The sequence below is a fragment of the Humulus lupulus genome, chromosome 8 (genome assembly GCF_963169125.1).
Source record: "Humulus lupulus chromosome 8, drHumLupu1.1, whole genome shotgun sequence".
Lineage (NCBI taxonomy): Eukaryota > Viridiplantae > Streptophyta > Magnoliopsida > Rosales > Cannabaceae > Humulus > Humulus lupulus.
In genome coordinates, this window is record NC_084800.1 from 37,371,719 (window position 1) to 37,390,290 (window position 18,572).

An 18,572-nucleotide genomic window follows, 5' to 3' on the forward strand; every position below is an offset into this window, starting at 1 on the left:
TCATTCATCCCAATATTGAATAAATGAAATATCTCCAGGGAAAAAACTTTAAAAAAATCTTATAAAACAACTACAAAATATATATCAGTTTTACTTACGTGGTTATTATTGCGTCTTACTCAACATAACATATAAATCACTTAGCGAAATCACAATGTTTACGTTACCAAAATCGTAAGTATCTCTCAAGTTCATATTAAGTTTACGATCAAGTCCTCGACTATACATATTTTTGGATAGATAATTATTTTTTTGCCCGTACTTTTTATGCCCACATCACCAACTTTCCAACCGTTCACACAACCGCTAATTGTAAGTCAAAATCAAATGTGAAAAAGAGACAAACTCCTATAAAATTTTGACACTTGGCAAAAAACTAGGCCCCACACTGAAGGACTGAGTCCTGTGAGGGATTAAAGAATTCGCCTATATATATATATATTTCACTTCATTTTTTTTTTTTATATTTGCTCATCCAAATTTAAATTTATAATTTCACCCCTATTCATATTTGTGAGCATTATTGTTGGGGTGAAGATCAAAGAATTATTGTATACCCCGTCATGTTCAACACGGTAATCTAATCTTTTGTCATAGTATTCTAATCATGATAATAAAAATACATTGGTAGTTTTATAAGCACAATATATTATAAATCGTTTCCTTTGCAACATTTAATTGCTCCTTCAAACAAATCATGAAGAACATACTTGTAATTGAATCCTATAATCACAATCATCTCTCTCATATAATAATATTGGCCTATCTTTTGTCAATTAAGCGGAAGATGTTGGGTTCAGTAAAATTAATTTAGTAGAAATTACACTCCTTATGGGTTTTTTTTTTTTGTCAATTAATTATTTCTATAAAAAAAAATTAATTTGTTAATATTTCTATATTTTTTTATAAGTTTTCAAATATATGACTTAAATATTTTCTTATAAATTTATAAGTTTACAAATAAGTTATATTCTTTTACTTAAGTTGTAAAAAATTTAAACTTAATTTTTAAAATGCCATAACTTATATGGCTTTTTTACAACTTTATTTTGATTAAGTTTTTAATGGCATTAATTTGAGAAAGTTGTTAGTAATATGGTAAAATCATATTTTTTAAAATTTCCCATTGTTAGCACCATTGCCTAAATAACAGATCAGTTATTACATGAAAATTTAAAAACTAGGCTTGTCACAATAAAAAGTAGGGCAAAACATTTGGAGTCTGCTTCCACGACTTCTTGGAGTTCACACCAAGCTTGCCTGTGGTTCTTGCAAATTCGCAATATGCGTGGTTCTATTAAGTAAATTCATTCTTATCCATCAATACAAGCTCAAGCAAATAAGTTTGGGCAACCATCTTGGTTCACAATAATACAAGAGATTGCATATTCAACTGATGTTAACTCATAAGATGGGAAACATTCCAGGGCTATGCATCAGCAACATCTTGTTGCTACAGATTACTTTTGGGTGGAATGCAAAATCTGAGAACACCACTCGCTCAAAAAGATGAGGGTGAGAGAAGTAGAGATTGCTCTTATACAAGAGATTAAAGAAGATCCTCATATATTAAACGCCATTCAATAGCCCCAAAAAAGTAAAGGAAAAACCATATTATATCATCCTATGCAACAAACGATAAATGTTTTAAAAATGGACAAAACGTCTCCCTGGCTTTTTTGTGTTTACCAAACTCCACCGGCTCTATACTTTCCAGAGTACAATGAGTCTGGTTAAGGTCGGGACCACAGTGAGGAAGATAATTAAATTTCAATCTCTGTATCTGCCATGAATACAACTTTAAGCGGCTGGCACTTTTCTTCCGTCCTCTATAAAGAAAATTGCAGTTTCTGGAACCTGTTTGAAACAGAGATTTGGATAAATGTATAAGCAAAATGTCTTCAGCTAATGCAACCCAAATACGTCTTCAGCTATAATGTAAAGGGCATAAATACAATGACATTTACAAGACAGTAGGTAAGGAGGCAACTGATCAACCAAAACAATTGACTGAGAGAACCAAGCAAAACCTTTCTGTTAATTTACCAAATTAATGATGTAAAAGGTACCAAGGAGTAGCATAAATTGCAAAGTTCACCTCATATGCAGATTCAGACAGTTTCACGTATTCATTGTTAGAGGGTAGTTTCATGAACAATGCATGAACAATAAGGTCTACGAGATGTTTAGGTAGCAAAATTAACTGGGTGCCCCATCTTCTCAGACTCCAGTATATATCAAATCTACTTAAGATTCAAGCATTGGAATATAACTACAAAGTTCCTAGTAGGATCAAAGCAAATGGAACCCTTAATGCCTGAATCACAACTGAGAAAAATAATAAAGTATAACCAAAATTATAATCAGAGAACAGAAATAAAAAGTACCAACTTACATCTGGCCAGGTATCCGTAATGAACTCCACAATATCATAGGCTATGTCCCCTTGAACATCAATCTGTTCCTTCTCAGTTGGCCCCTGTAACAAATTATTCAGAACAAAATTGTAAGAACGTGTGAGACAAAAACGGACTATTTTCCACGCAAGTACAACAGCCAAGACGTATTTAAACCTTGACAACTGAGGCTCCAGTAGCAAACTTTTTCCCAAGTTTCTTTGAGGCTTCACTAAGTTTGACACCTAAGGCATAATCATAGGAACATAATTTAATTATGACAACAATATCACTACAAGTTTAGAAAGAAAAACAATGAAAAATAACTTCAAAGCAACAATTTTCTCACCAAAAAGTTCCAGCCCTTTCACAGTGGTGATACATTTTCGTTTATTACGTGTAACTTTTTCAATGACAACTTCTGGCTTCTCCTGCAGAAAAATAAAAAAACCCAAATTCAACCCTATCTCTTCAAGATGTCAAAAAATAATATATACCATAGCATTGGTTTTCACAAAAGAGGTTGCTTAAACTTAATTGAATCTAACTTTTTTTCTCTTACCTTTTTCTTTATCTTCCCACCAGGAAGACGTTTGACCTCCTCTGGCTTAGATGCTGAAGTATATCACAGGAAACCCATAGTGAGACAAAAAAACAAAAGGTCATTGTAGACTATACTTTGAATTTAGTAAAGATAATACCTTTGGAAAGATATTGAATCTAATATTTTATACTGAACACAAAGATTTCCCAAAAATTTAGTGGCTACCCCCCAAACATTATACTTCAAACACGAGGAAAGGTCATATGATTGGAAAATGGCACAGGCAGACCAGTGTGATACAAGTCAGAGTTACTCAACGGGAGTTTAAAAAAATATCACAGACCAACCTTCAATACCCTTTTCCAGAGGCCAAATTAGCTAGAGCTCTTATAAATCCAAGCCTAATATTATATGATATTTTGGATATTCATATATAAGATTTTAATAATAGGAATTGAAATCTGAACATGAAATAAACACGCATTAATAACTTAGTTACTCAAAATCACAACTGCTTACATATCGTTGCATCATCCTACAGTATCAGTATCCAGCTAAATAAAGACTTGAGGGAAAAAAAACAAATTAAATGGTCCCATTTCTTTTATCAAGCAAATATCTCTCTAAATAGGTCTCCAGAGTCCAGATAAAGCCAAACTAGAAGGAGAATGAAATATGTTTCTCTTCTTACTATGAGTTGCCAAATAATAAGCCTCGAATCCTTTACCACTAAAGCTTCCATGATTACAATCAATGATAAATCAAGATATACACAATACACAACGATACATAGATATATACACACAAACAAAACCAATGTATAAACAATACGCTCTGTATAATACATATAAAAATACCTGAAGAAGCAGCCCCATCACCACCTCCCGAAGAAATACCAGTAGATTGTAACTTCTCGGTAATTTTATCAGTTTCATTCGAATTAGATTCTAAACAATGAGGAAAAAAATTAAATCAAAACAAAAGAAATTGTAGAAGCTAAAGGAAGAGAATTAGGGTTTTTAAGCGACCTTTGATAAGATCGGGATAGAGGTCCGGGGCGTTTTGGATCAACCAGGGCTTGCACTTTTCGAAATCGGGTCCGAATTCACAGTACTCGGCAGGTAAACTGCATACGCCACAGTAAAGCACTCGTACTGGTTGGGGCTTCTCCGCCATCGGAACTCAAAAGCTTCAACTTTACTCGTCTTTACTCCCTTGTGTCTCTCTCTCGGCAGTGATAGCGAAATTCGAAACGCTGCGTTTCGGCAACCACAGACTTTGCTTATGGCAATTGGCAGGGTAAGCTGGCAATCAAGGGGATGCAAATATACCCACAACGTAGAAATATCGCATATTAAACTCTTTTTTTTAACAAATACGCATTAACTTTTTACAAATAATATTTCTAATATTCCCCGGAAAAAATAATAATTATAATATATTTTCCTTTGCTAAAAAAACTTTACAAATAGTAAAAACATATAAATAAATAAATAAAAATCGGAGCCAAAAACATTATACATGATAGGCAATTCTACGGTGGGGTGCCAGTTTTGCTTTAAACATCAAAAATTAAAATTTTGATTCTTTAAAACTAAATTATTTTAACCGTTAAAGTTGTACTTTTTCAACTTTATTAAAAAAAAATTGATATCAAAATTTAAAACTTACATCATATGTAAATAATCTTACAACAAATGATCTAAGGAATATACATATCATTATTATTTATAAAATATTGATTAAAATATCACTCTAGATTCTTAACTTTGCTTATATATTCACCAAATAACAATAAATATCATGAAATATTTTATTTGGAAACTATACTGAATATGCTCTAAAAAAGCATCCAAAATATATATTATTTTCTATTGTTTTGTGTTTATGTAATAATTCAGGTGCTCTAGTGCACCATTATTTTTGGGTGTACTAGTGTATTCTCTTTTGTTTTTTCAATGTTGTAATAATTTTTCGTATATATTTTTATGATTGTGTATATTGTAGTTATTTAGAGTATTATATAAATTTTCAGAAAATTTCGAATAATTTATAGTACCAAAAACAGAGTCCAAACAAACTACTATCCACTCGCATAAAAAAAACAATCAAACGTGCAATAAACAATCTGAAACACTATAAATTATTCGAAATTTCTTAAAAATTTTTAGAATGTTTTAAATAATTATAATGTACACTATCGTAAGGAAATAATTAAACTAAAAAAATCATTCATGTATCAAAAACAAGTGTGAGTATACTAGTACACCCAAAATATAGGGTGTGCATTGAGAATTTCCTCATAATTTAGGATCTGGTTGGTTCGCAATTAGAAAATGGTATTTTCAAAAATATGATTATGAAATGAAAATCTGGATTTAGTAACCGAAAATATTTTTCTAAATATGTAATTGGTTCACTATCTTTAAACTATTTTTGAGTTTAAAAAAAAAAAAAGAATATGTGATTGGTAGAAAATTTAAAAATATAACAATAACAAAATATGTGATTGATAGAACTGAATCTAAAATCTATTTTGTATGATTTAACACCAACATGAAATAAATTGTGTATGATATTAAATTTTAATTTGCCAATAAATTTAGTTAAATGAAATTTAAAATTAATGCATTGATTAAATTTAGGGATATTTCCCCCTATTCTTTGACAAAAGTAGCCACAAACCCCCCAATTAAAAAATTTAGTGGCGAAACCTCATTCCATTAATGGTTTGTTGCAAGTTACAAATTTTATGTGTTAAATGTCATGTAAACAAGTTAAGTGCCAACTAAGATACACGTGACAACACTTTATAGGGTGACACGTCAAAAAATAATTAATTATTTTTTTGAATAATAAATTTAATTAATAAAAAATAGAAAAAATTTAATTTAATTTTTTTCTATATAATTTTTTTGTTTAATTTTAATTTAGTATTATTTTTATAAAACATTAAAATATTCGAATTTTTTTAAAACAAATTAAAATAAAAAAATTAAGAACCTTTTAAAAATAAATTTAAATTTTGAATGGAATAAATTTAAAACTTTTTTTTCAAATAAATTTAAGTTTTAAAAAAGTTTTAAATTTATATTTGTATTTTAAGTTTTGTTTTAGTGTTTTAATTATTTTAATGTTTTAAAATAATAATAATACATAATTAAAATTAAACAAAACTTAAAATTGAAAAAAAAAATCTATTTTTTTATTAATTAAATTTATTATTTAAAAAATTAATTATTTTTTGACATGTGGCTCTATAAAGTGTTGCCACATGTATTTTAGTTGACACTTAACACCTAAAAGGGGTAACTTGCAACAAACCATTAAGAGAATGGAGTTTTGCCACCAAATGTTTTGATTGAGAGGTTTGTCACAACTTTTGTAAAAGAATAAGGGGTTTTTCCACAAAATTTTTTGATTGGGGGGTTTGTCGCAACTTTTGTAAAAAAATAGAGAGTTTTGCCGCAAATATCCTTTAAATTTATAATAATTGTTCATTCTCATAACTTCACATTTTTTTTAATTAAAGTTACATTTTTTAATTAATTAAGCATTATTATTATAACTAAGCCACATTATCCAGCAATATCATCTCCAACATTTTTCATCTTAGTCAATATAAGTTTTTTGATTGAAATTAATATATGGTGACTCATAAATTTCACCTTGATCTCAATTTTGTTGAAACATGCTTATTTATAAAATTATAATATTGTAAACTTTTCATTTTTCAAATGCATGTCAATTTTTAAATAAAATCAGTGTATTTCATTAGTTGGAAACAACATTAATTATGGCAAAAAAAACTAAATTCGAAATTAATGTAAAAATATATATTTACTTGTTGCTGACTTTCTACACCAAATCACTATGTTGTCACATCATCATAATTGTTAGTACTTATTTATCATGTATGAACAGTAACAAATAAGAAATTTTCCATCTATATATCACATTAGCACGGGAAACAAAAGAAAAAAGTTTTCAACCAGCCATCCCCACCAAAACTGCCCAGCTGGGCTCAAAGTTCTCCACTAAAACACATATATTACAACTCTAACTATTTTTTTCATTTTCTGACAAAATAAGTATTTTTTTTCATTTGACTAAACATATAAGGTCGTCGGTCTATGTAATTGCTAGAATTAACTCAAGCTGGTCTGCACATTTCAGTAAATACAACAAAATCTAATCAAACAACCACATTACAACAAATCTACAATGTGAGAGAACACCAACAGAACATGGATAGCATCTCAGGAAAAGGAAATTCGATAGCATCACTTCTGGTATGGTGGGCGTGTAATGAGCCCTCTCAATCTCTTGATTTGGTCATCAAGACATTTCGAGTACTATAACAGTTATAGACAATAAATTAGTTCAACTCCCACACATAAACAGAGAAATACATAGAAAGAAATAACGCAAATAAGTGACTAGAACACAAAATAACAGCAATTATAATCCTTTCTTGTGAAGTAAAAAATCAATACATTTTTGTGCAAAGGATAACTCTCATTCTTAGCTGTTAGCAATAAAAGATGGTTTATCATTTTATTGGCTATAGACCCGTGCCTTTGTCATCATGATTAACAAAGAAAATTTATCATGATAGCAAACAATTAAAAAATAAATAAAAACACAATCAAACAAAATATTATTACATCAAGATAAAAAAGAGTAGATTTGAGCACATACCTCAAAAACAAACAATAAAATGATAAACCTCAAATCAAGTTCATGGAGGGTGGAGTTTTGAAGAAGAAGCTGTGAAGAAGAAAAATAGGAGAGGAGGAGGACGAGGAGCTACAATGAAGGAGAAGGAGAAAGAGAAAGAGAAGAAGAAGATAAAGAAGAAGAGCTGCTCTGAGGGGAAGAGGAGATGGAAGAGAATCGTGCAAGAAAATTGATAGGGATAGAGTTTCTGAATTTTGGGATTCAATTTGGAGAAAATGTTAAATTTCGTTTTCAATTTTTGGCTGAGTTTTCATGTTTAAATTTGAAAACACTTTTTGAAAATACTCAACCAATCACATATTTTTGCGAGACGGACAAATTTTTAATTTTTAAATTTATAAAATTATATTTAGACTAATACTAATCATACCCTTATTTTTGAACAACTTTCAAAGTGACTGTTGAAAGGCACTATCATCAAGAGTGACATATATGGGAAAGTCATTATCTTTAAAATAGTAGAAAAGTTCAAGAAATTTGATTTACTTGAAGGAGCAAAATCTATATTCACTTTTCAAGTTGTTCTTTTACTCCCTCCTGAGTATTTCAAGCAAGTAGTATTTATATTATGGAAAAAATTACATTTAGTACTTTAAATTTTTAAAAAAATTGAAAAATATGAAATTTTACAATAATTACAAAAGTACGGATAACGGTCCTGTAATTGTCTGTTACAATAGTCTATTTAGTATGTAGATATTGTTTATAAAATTATAACACATGATTACAAACTTGTAAACTTTTGTCACAAAAATAGTATTATTATAAATTTGAACTTTGTTTAAAAAAACTTTGTATTTACAATTATTATGCCCTTCTGTATTTTTGTAATTTTTGTTCAGGTTTCTTATTTTTAGTATTTTTTTTAAATCTTAGGTATTTTTAGGAATTTCCCTTATATCATTAATTAAGAAGTTTTTAAAAACTTTTTTGAATCTCATTAAAAAATCTGTTTATAGTGGTATTTATGTCATCAAGTATTTTGAGTACTTATTGGCAAAACCTTACTAAAGTCAATATTGATATTTTTTAAGAAGAAGTCTTATTTATGTATGGTCTACAAGACTATTATTGTAAGTAGTTTAACACCATAATTGTCCCTTTGCTATTTTCTCATTGAATGTTTAATCTTGATCGGCAACTTATATTTTTAGTCTTCGTTACCATCTACAACACACTAATATTTGTGTATGATCAATATGTAAAGTATATATTAAGTAGGTAAAAGTAAGAAATAAAACTCATATAAATTAAAAGGTTATTGGAACTCAACTCAACGTCAATTTGGCTTAGGTTCAATATAAGCTGATTTGAAGTTCGGCCTAATTTAATTTGAACATCATTTAACCTGTATCGAAACTATATTCTTCGAATTAGTTCGATCTGAGATTGAAATAGATCCTAACATCAACAATTTGGCAAAAATATATCAATTCAAAATAATAAAAATCATTTATCTAATCGTTTTTCGAAGAACTCAAAAATGGCCTAAAAATTATTTTATAACACACATGTAAACATAAACAATACGTTTAATTACCCATCATCATTTTTTCATCAAACGCCTCCAAATTTGTGAAAAGATATCTAAGATGAGGGTGTAAGTTTCAATTCATCCCACGTCGGCCATAGCTTGTCTCACTGTCGTTCGTCATTCTACCCACCACCAGCCGCCCTTTGTCCACCATCTCCTACCTTCTTCAACTTTATTTATTTGTTGTGGGGTTTTATTTTAAGAATTATGTAGGGTATAGAGATTTTGAAGAAAATAGAATTTTTGTCATATTTGGATAAGTTAGGAGTAACTAGGTCCTTTCCACTAGCTAAAGATATAGTTTGCTTTTTATTTACCTACCAACCAAGTGGCATTATCATTTTCATAAGAGTAATGTGTAATATATTGTAACTGTGAACTGTCAAGAAATGGAAACCCATATGGTCCAAATGGAATTTTATGTCTAGGCTAGGTAGACGCGTTAGGCAAAAGGAGGCGCCGGCCGGTGAAAGTGGTGTTCACTGTGATGATGATTTAGATCGATCATAATGGCGCATAGTATTATTAGGATCACATGGATATATGTATATAGCATACACATAGACTCGTACACCCCCAATTTCAATCGAAGACACTACTTTGGGAATTAGGAATATAATTGATAAACTAAAGTCTTTAACCAAAATAATTGACAACCCACCTTATATTTATATATGTGTATATATATGTAGCTTCCCCTCATGTAATTATTTGACCCAACAAAAAACGTTTTTTTTTCTTTTTAATTAAATACTTCTGGGACAGTTTCGTGAGGCTCTCAAGCGTATTTCTGCGTGTTTTTATTTCAGATTGTCCCTCTTTTTTTTTTTCTTTTTTTTTTGTAATTCCTACAATGTTTTGGCTATGTATTCGTTTATTATGACTTTATACGCCTTAATTTGTGGCTGTAAAGGATCTTACTCATTCAGAACTATAAAAATATATATTAATTCAAATTTATGAATGATTATACCTTGTCTTTTTATTTTGGAGGTTTCTAGACTTGTTTTTACACAAATAAAGTAAAATTAAAAACGAAAGAAAGAAGCTGCACATGTAATAATACAGGAAATCAGGTATACAGCTTGAGTTGAATCCGGTGAGAGTTGACTTCCTTCAGTTTTAAGCTTCCCATCATATGTTTAGAGCTTTATTTATAAATATAAATTAATTATTATTTTATTTATAACCAGTTTATATAAAATGACTAGAAGTATTTCAGATTTTAAACAGCAAAATCAGATATGGAAGAAGAAGAAGAAGAAGGTAGAGGTACATGTTGTGTAACTGGTGGAACTGGCTATGTGGCTTCGTGGCTCATAATGAGACTTCTTCAACATGGTTATTCTATAAGAGCTACCGTTAGATCTCACTCATCATCAGGTAATAAAATTACATAATATAAATGAATTTATCTACTATTATATATGTCGGTTGATATATATAGAGGCAAATTTTTTATCATAAATATTATGTGGCAGATAACCAAAGAGATATAAGCTACCTCACAAGCCTACCAGGAGCAAAAGAGAGACTGGAAATTATGGAAGCAGATCTGGACCGTCCAGAGAGTTTCAACAGAGCAATCCAAGGGTGCGTAGGAGTCTTTCATTTAGCCCATCCCATGAACGTGGACGGAAAGGAGACGGAGGAAATAGTTACCAGAAGAGCCGTGGAAGGGACACTTGGCATCCTCAAGGCTTGCCTCGCCAACTCGGACACCATAAAACGCGTCGTTTACACTTCCAGTGCCGTAACGGTTTTGTTCAACGACAACGGAGCTAGCAGCCTAAACGACGAAACGACATGGAGCGATCTTGAGGTTTGTCGTCGTAGGAGCAATAATGATAGAGTAAGCTCTTCTTATTTGGTATCCAAGACTGTAGTGGAGAGAACCGCCCTAGAGTTTGCGGAGAAGCATGGACTAGATCTCGTTACTTTGGTTATTCCCTTGGTGGTTGGACCTTTTATTTGTCCCAAGATACCTTCCTCCGTTTACATTTCACTCGCCATGATTTTTGGTAATTACTCACAGTAAATACAAATATAATCATATCTTATTAACTAATAGTATAGTATTAACATTAATTAATCATATATTTGTGCAGGTGACCATGATATATATAAACATTTTGTTAAGTTTGATATGGTACACATAGATGACGTGGCAAGTGCCCATATCTTTTTTATGGAGGAACATTGTACTGATAATGATGCGAAAGCAAGGAGGTACATTTGTTCTTCAGCGGATACAACTGTTCACGAATTATTTCATTCTCTCTCAACAAGATACCCAGAATTTCATATATCATTACTAGAGTGAGTTTTGCCTTATTGTTAATCATATTTATATATATTTTTTTCTCTAATTCATTTATTAATGTAGTTTTTTTTTGGTTCAGTGATTTAAAAGAAATTAAGATTGATAAGAAATATTCTAGTCTGTCCTCAGTGAAGCTCTTGAAAACTGGGTTCAAGTTCAAATTCGGCCTCGATGAAATGCTTGCGGGTGCTATTCAAAGCTGCAAAGACAAGGGTTTTCTTTAAATAAAATATGTAAAAAGATTATTATTTTTTTCTTTTCCTTCAACGTGCTTGTCAATTAGTGTAAAAATTATATTAGTTTATTAGCTGTTTTTTTTCCTTATGTTTACACGTTGACATTCGTCTCATTTTAATATATATTTTTTCAATTGTTATCTTGGTGACAGAATCGTGTTATTTATTATTATCTTTATTAAAAGAATTCATCTAACTTTATCAAGCAAAAAAAATAAAGAATTAACAATATGATATGAAATTCAAGTTTACCTGACAGTTTTATTTAAAAAAATCAAATTTATTTGTGAAATCTAATATTTTAAAAATAGTGTAGTAATTAGTATAATATTTTGGTATATAATTTTATTGCACGTATAATTTTTCTTAATATACATATAATGATGGGTCGTTTTCTGAAAACAATTAGAATAACAAGTAATTTATTGTCATAAAACAACACGTTCTTACTAATTATTTGAGAATAAAGGCGAGTTAGCCTTTTATTCTGATACCAATTACATTCTTCTTCTTGAGAAGAACAATGACATTTTTTGCTTAGGACAACAAGTCATCAATTTTATACAAAGCTAAGACAACTTGTTTGGGGTTATTTTCATGTTTGGACTCAATATCAAAGTTGTAAGAAATTACATTATATATATATATATATTTACAAATAATTTATATATTTGTGAAGGAATAATTAATAAGAGATTGAAATCTACACTTGAGGATGAATCATATGCTGAATACTGACAATTTGTAAAAGAAAAAAATACCATAAAAGTATTTGAGATGCTAGGAAAACTATTAATCAAGTTGGTAAACAATTCAAAATAAATAATAAACAACAACACTAAAACATTACCTATCTCTGCCATAAATGGTAGCAAGGGGTTAGTTAAGGTGCTAAAATGTAAGATTGAAAGAAGCTAAGAAGATTAGAATATACAAGAGAGTAATTCTAGCTTTTTGAGAATTGGTTGATCGATACTCACATAGTAGCATGGGGCTAGGTATTTATAGGCCTCTTGAGACTGCCATCAACCAACATTTGACGGGATAACTAGTGAAGTAGTCTTCCCTTTTATTTCGGAGGAAGATCGCTTCTCCATGAGTGGCTAAACACTACTATGGTCTTTAGCCTGTTAGATTTGATCCAAATGTCCTTCGATGAAACCAGTTCATAAGATGTTTTAACTATGTTACAACGATGCATGGTTCAGGCCAGGCCTTGCACGAGGTGATTCGGCCTAGTCGATGACATTGAGTTGTGGCCCAAAGTTGTTATGAGGGCTTAACTCAAATTGAGATTGATTGATCATTGACTTTTGAAGTTCTTTTGTACTTTTTCCCCCGAACTATTACCCGTTTAAATCGAGCTTCCTGAATTTTTCAACTTGTAAAAAAAAATTCCTGAATTATTCACGTTAATGAAATGTGGGACTTCCATCCAATTTTGCTAACGGAATAGTGATGTGGCAGTTTGGTGGCCGATGTGGTATTGTCATTTCAATGCCTCATTTATAATATAAATAATAAATAAGATTTTTGCCTCTCAAACTATTACCATTACCAAATTGTACCCTCTGAATTTTAAAAATTTGAAATTAAACAATCTTTTGAATATTAAAAAAAACTATTAAAATTAAAAAAAAAATTGATGGTGACAAAAAATTAGCTTGGGTGTTAGGCATGCGTCAGAATGAGCTCAAAGTTGGTTGGGTAGCAACATTGTCGACGGACTGGGCTCATGTGGGTCCCTGGTGACATTCAGTTTTGATGTCGCCTTAAGTTTGTATTTTGTATGATTTAATTTAATTTAAATGAATTTTTAGTTTAATGATTTTTATATTTTTTTAATATTCAAAATATTGTTTAAATTTTAAATTTTAGAATTCGAGGGGCATAATTTGGTAACAGTAAAAGTTTGGGGGTAAAATCATATCTATTTTTTAAATTATACACTTGGCAATCCACATCAGCACTCCAGTGTCATCGTATCACCATTTTGTTAGCAAAATTGGATAGAAATCTCACATTTCAATAACATAAATATTTCAGGGGGAATTTTTAACAAGCCAAAAAATTTAAGGAGCACAATTTAGTAGTGGTAATAGTTTGGGGAGAAAAAACCTTAAAAACCTTTAGACATTGATGAATAAGTGATCTATAATTGGGCTTGAGTGTAACGTCCTAGTTACCCCAGAACAGTTACGGTGAATGGTGGACCGGAAATTTGACCCGCTACCCGAATCATTTGGTAAAAAACGTGCTCTAAGTGTAATTAACAAGTTAAGGTGAAAAACTGTTAAAAAGGAAATGGATATTTTCATTACAAACTGCTATGCAGAGCTAATCAAGACATTTACAAGTTGTTCTCAGTATAAAACAGTCATTACAGTTTCAAATTTACAATCCCGCCAACCTAAGCGGCAAAATAGGATAAACCCCCTAGTTCCTCTGAGAACGCCTTGGCCATGGGTCAAGCGGCCGCATATGTACACATCACCACCTAAGCTCTCCACTCAAGGCTGGGTGAGTTTTTCTTTCCCTTTACCTGCACCACATAGCACCCATGAGCCAAGGCCCAGCAAGAAAACACAATAAAGCATGAGATAATATGAACAATGATCATAATAATCATTCAGGACCATCAGTCCAAACCAATAGGTGACAGTCGCAACAGTCACAAAAGTGGGTACAGCCCCCTCTAGCCATGTGACGTTAGGGTTACTCGGGCTTAACTGATAAAAGAACCTTCCATAAGTTTGAACAGGATAGGTGTATGGTGATTAGTCACCAACATAACCTTCCTCATGACTTACAGTCATAACCCTGGAACAGCGTTCCCTAGCCATGTGACAAACAGTCACCGGGGCCATATGCCCTGGCTCTGAATAACCGGTCTTAGACCAGACAAGCGCTTATAAGTTCATCGACCTTAGGGTCAGTCCAGCATTAATACCCCATATGAGTCATTCTTTGCTGATATCGATTAGATCTAAACTTCATTTGGCTCGGCGTTCATGATGTTATGCCATTTCTGACTCTTTAGGTCAGTGTCCCTGACTAATCAATACATATACAAGTATTCAACATTTGCTAGCATTTAATAGGAAATCCATGTCCACATTTATCAATCAACATGCCTTAATAATAATCACGCATGTCACATATACATAGGGTGCAGTTTTCTTACCTCATATTCGAGCTAGAAAGATTAAAAGAATGACCCGTGAGAACGATCAACCTTTAGTCCTTTAGCGGTCACCTAATCATAACCAAACACAGGACATCATTAACAATAATGGTCAACATAGGTTTTCACACCAATATCTAGCCTCCGAAAGATCAATCCCAACTAATCCAAGTAGTAGGGACACTCCCGAGGCCCATAGCTAAGTTCTCGGGGTCAAAACAGGGCAAGGGCTGCGGCCCTGGCACCTTGGGCCGTGGCCCCCAGAACTTCCTGAAGCAAGGGCCGCGGCGCCCAGCAGGCACAAAGAACCCCACCTGCTTCTTCAAGGCAGGGTCGCAGCCCCCAACTCTGGGCCATTCCCAAACGTATTTTTAACACTCCAAAATCATACCTAAACATTCTCCAATCATCAAAACAAAGTTCCCAAGCTTCCCAAAGCTCCAAAACCCTCAAAACCCAAGGTTCAAACCAACCAAAAACTCAACAATTTACAAAATCAATTCAAAGCTTAGAAACTCGGAAAAACTCAAAACTTAACTTTCGATTACCTTCGATCGGGTTGTTTTCCGTCAAATCCTTCGGTTAAGAAGCTTCTAATCTTTCCTAGGATCGCTATGTCTCAATCCTCGCTTGATTCCGACTCCTAGAACTCAAGATATCTGCGAAAATGCTCAAACGGTAAAACGAACTATCGAAAGGGAGAACGAGAGGTTTTCTAATCTTACGTTCTATCTGACAGCTACTTCAAGCTTAAGTAAACTCAAATAAAACCTAATGCTCGGGGTCCCGAAAATACCCCCGGGGACATTATAGTCAAAACCTCCGAAATTTCACCCTGACCTCAAATATTCCCAATTTATCATCAAATATTCTACTACCCCAAAATTGACCCCGTTATGACAAAACCGCTAATCCATTATATATGACCGTCTCATGTCGAATAGCTCGAATATATCTCCATAATAATGGAATCTTATTCACAAATCAAGTTATGCACCCAAATACACATATTCACCCTCAATAGGCCAAATTATTAAAATAGCACAGTTATTCAAATGTGGACTCACATGCACGCATATAACATCATATCATAATATAATTCACATATGCATGCATAATATCAATTAATGGCATAATTAAACAAGTATGGCCCTCCCGGCCTACTAATCCTGCCATTAAACTATATCGGAGAATTCGAGGCATTACATTGAGTATTAGGTTTACATCCATTTGTACATACATTTTTTTATGGCGAGTTTTATTGTTGATTCACTCTATTATAAGCTTTGTTGTTGTATATACACCATTTAGTAGTTTCTTATAACATTTTTGCATCCTTCTCTATGATGGACTTCATTCTCCTAGTGGGGCTAAAAAAAGCACATTAAAAAAATATATTAAATATTTATAATTTCTTTATTTCTTTAACAAATATTAATAAAAAGTTCTTCAAAAATAATTTTTATAACAATTAAGCCATCACAGAAAACAAAGAATTTCTACAAATAACTAATGTTTATTAATATCGGTTAATACATATAACTTTTTATTTTAAGCCCTGAACAAAAATCCTTCTGTACGCCCTGGTTTTCCCACGGGCTGTTTAGCAGGGGAGCCTCGGACTAAACCTGATTTAGTCCGAGGCTCCCACAGGCCGGAGGCTCTATTTCCAGGACGGGCCCTTGTCAGCTCGAGGGGGTCCTGTTTCCAGCTCGCATTTGTTGCCCCAGGAGCTGAGAATGACATCCGAAGGCCACGGACGGAGAAGCTCGGGTTATGAACTGCTCCGGTAGCGAGCTTCTCAGGAAGCTCCGACCGTATGGGAAGTCAACACGCAAGATAAACGTGCATATTCCTGCCATCACGTGTCCGATATCCCCCTGACTTCTCGGACACGTAGCAGGAACGTGCGTATTCAGACACCCACAGACGGGTTGGGCCGTGCGGCCCATTATCTCCTTCCATACTGATTAGACCACACTTGTGTGTCAGGTTTAGGAATTAATCATGAATGTCACAGATTTGATATGACAAATGGTAAGGTCACGGGATGACCTCCCTACCAACTTCCAGGTGCCCTCTCCTATAAATAAGGAGACCCTGGGAGTTGATAGGGGTTGGAAAAAATAGTCTTTGAAGAACTATATACTTTGTAAACCAAATACCCAGAGAATATCAATAATATTGACTAGTGGAGTAGAGGGATTTTAACCTTCGAACCACTTAAAAACGTGTCTTGAGTCATCTAGTTCTTTCTCAAAGATTTCATATCTGTGACGGTTCTACTTTTAGTACTAATCTCTTTCTCTTCTTCTCTTAATTATCTGTTGCCGAAGAACCGCGTCAACAGTTTGGTGCTTTCATTGAGAGCAAGTCCGATTAGTACTACCACAAACATACAACTATGGTGACCACTCGATCCAAACATGGCAACGAGATAGAACGGCATGATGGGCAGGAGGCCCACCATGTTGCCCTCCCTGATGAGCAAATTCCTGAAGTCCAGCAGAGGCAAGGGAAGCAGCCGGCGGGCCAAGACGACACGGGTAGTTCAACGCCCCGGCCGCCTAATCCGAACCCATGTTATTACACTGCGGTGGAGATGGAGAATGCTCAGCTGAGGATCCAGTTAGCAGCAGCTGGTCAGCAAATCCAGGATATTCTGAGCCGACTACCCCCTCTCACAACCAACGGTAACGTTGGAGAGAGGCAAGGCGAGGCTCCTAAGTCTCGACGGAGTAATCGATCCAGGCATAGCCGTTCGGGTAGACTCCCTGCAGCCAACTCCACCCCTTCACCACACCATCAAGAGGCGAACTTCAGGGAAATGCCTCGGACCGAACAGCAGCAGTACAGCCGTTCGGTTAGGACGTCAACCGCTAGCTCTCAGCCTTCCTCTAGGACGCCCAGAAGAGATCAAGGAAATTCCCAAAGAAGGGCCGAGGAGATCCGGAGACATCAGCCCGTCCCCGAAGAACGTCCAGTTCCTCGTCCAGCTCGCCCAGCGCGAAACCAGCAAGCTGGCAGGGCCGAGAGGCCCCCACCAAGTTTAGTCCGACCAGACGGTACCAGGATCGCCTCCCCGGTCAGGCATCCTCCTTCTCCCATCAGATATCCGTCTCCTCAGCCCGTCAGAGACATCCCGACATACGGAAATAGTAGAAGAGACCCGCCATCAGCCGGGCCCTCCCAGCGCAACAGGATGCCGGGGGAGGGATCAGGTCGGAGCCGCCAAAGACGCACCCCGAGCCTGTCCAGCAGGAGTCACTGGACCGGTAGTACACGGAGTGATCTCTCGGGAGGAGACCAGCGCCAGCGACTAAGTTCAGCACAAAGTCACCATACTACCCAGGGAGGCGACCTTCGAGATCGCCTCAACTCTCACAGAGAGGATCGAGTTAGGGATGGTAGCCAGGCCCGCTCGGTTGGGGTCCGATCCGAAGTACGTAACGGCGGGAATGCCCCAAATGACCTATCTCAAGATAGGAGGGGTAACAACCCGCCTAATATGTACAACGGGTCCGGAGCTGTTGGACAGCCCCGGAATAACCCAGGATCTCAGGACAAAACCCTAGAGCGCTTAACTCAGATGGAGGAGCTGATGAAGAAACTCCT

General features: G+C 34.0%; 2 protein-coding genes and 1 long non-coding RNA gene across 5 annotated transcripts; 1 reads left to right on the forward strand and 2 right to left on the reverse strand.

Moving 5' to 3' along the window:
- Positions 1-1,485: 1,485 nt before the first annotated feature.
- On the reverse strand, positions 1,486-4,255 carry LOC133796836 (translation machinery-associated protein 22). The gene is made up of 7 exons (XM_062234511.1): positions 3,969-4,255; positions 3,798-3,887; positions 2,959-3,011; positions 2,746-2,827; positions 2,574-2,641; positions 2,396-2,479; positions 1,486-1,857 (listed from the first exon to the last, which is right to left on the reverse strand). The coding sequence occupies exons 1-7, from the start codon at positions 4,114-4,116 to the stop codon at positions 1,801-1,803; spliced, it is 582 nt and encodes a 193-aa protein (XP_062090495.1). The 5' UTR covers positions 4,117-4,255; the 3' UTR covers positions 1,486-1,800.
- A 2,683-nt stretch (positions 4,256-6,938) lies between these two features.
- LOC133793704 (uncharacterized) lies at positions 6,939-7,887 on the reverse strand. The gene is made up of 2 exons (XR_009874925.1): positions 7,642-7,887; positions 6,939-7,295 (listed from the first exon to the last, which is right to left on the reverse strand). It is a non-coding gene; the product is annotated as an uncharacterized LOC133793704 (long non-coding RNA).
- A 1,817-nt stretch (positions 7,888-9,704) lies between these two features.
- Positions 9,705-11,927, forward strand: LOC133796837 (protein BRI1-5 ENHANCED 1). Of its 3 annotated transcripts, none has more exons than XM_062234514.1 (5): positions 9,705-10,313; positions 10,426-10,597; positions 10,696-11,235; positions 11,323-11,533; positions 11,617-11,927. In XM_062234514.1, exons 2-5 carry the CDS (start codon positions 10,459-10,461, stop codon positions 11,759-11,761), a joined length of 1,035 nt encoding a protein of 344 aa, XP_062090498.1. In that variant the 5' UTR covers positions 9,705-10,313; positions 10,426-10,458; the 3' UTR covers positions 11,762-11,927. The 3 variants fall into 3 exon arrangements, with proteins under 3 accessions (XP_062090498.1, XP_062090496.1, XP_062090499.1); XM_062234512.1 differs by having other exon boundaries at positions 10,437-10,597; XM_062234515.1 differs by having other exon boundaries at positions 9,705-10,290; positions 10,437-10,597.
- The last annotated feature ends 6,645 nt before the right edge of the window (positions 11,928-18,572 follow it).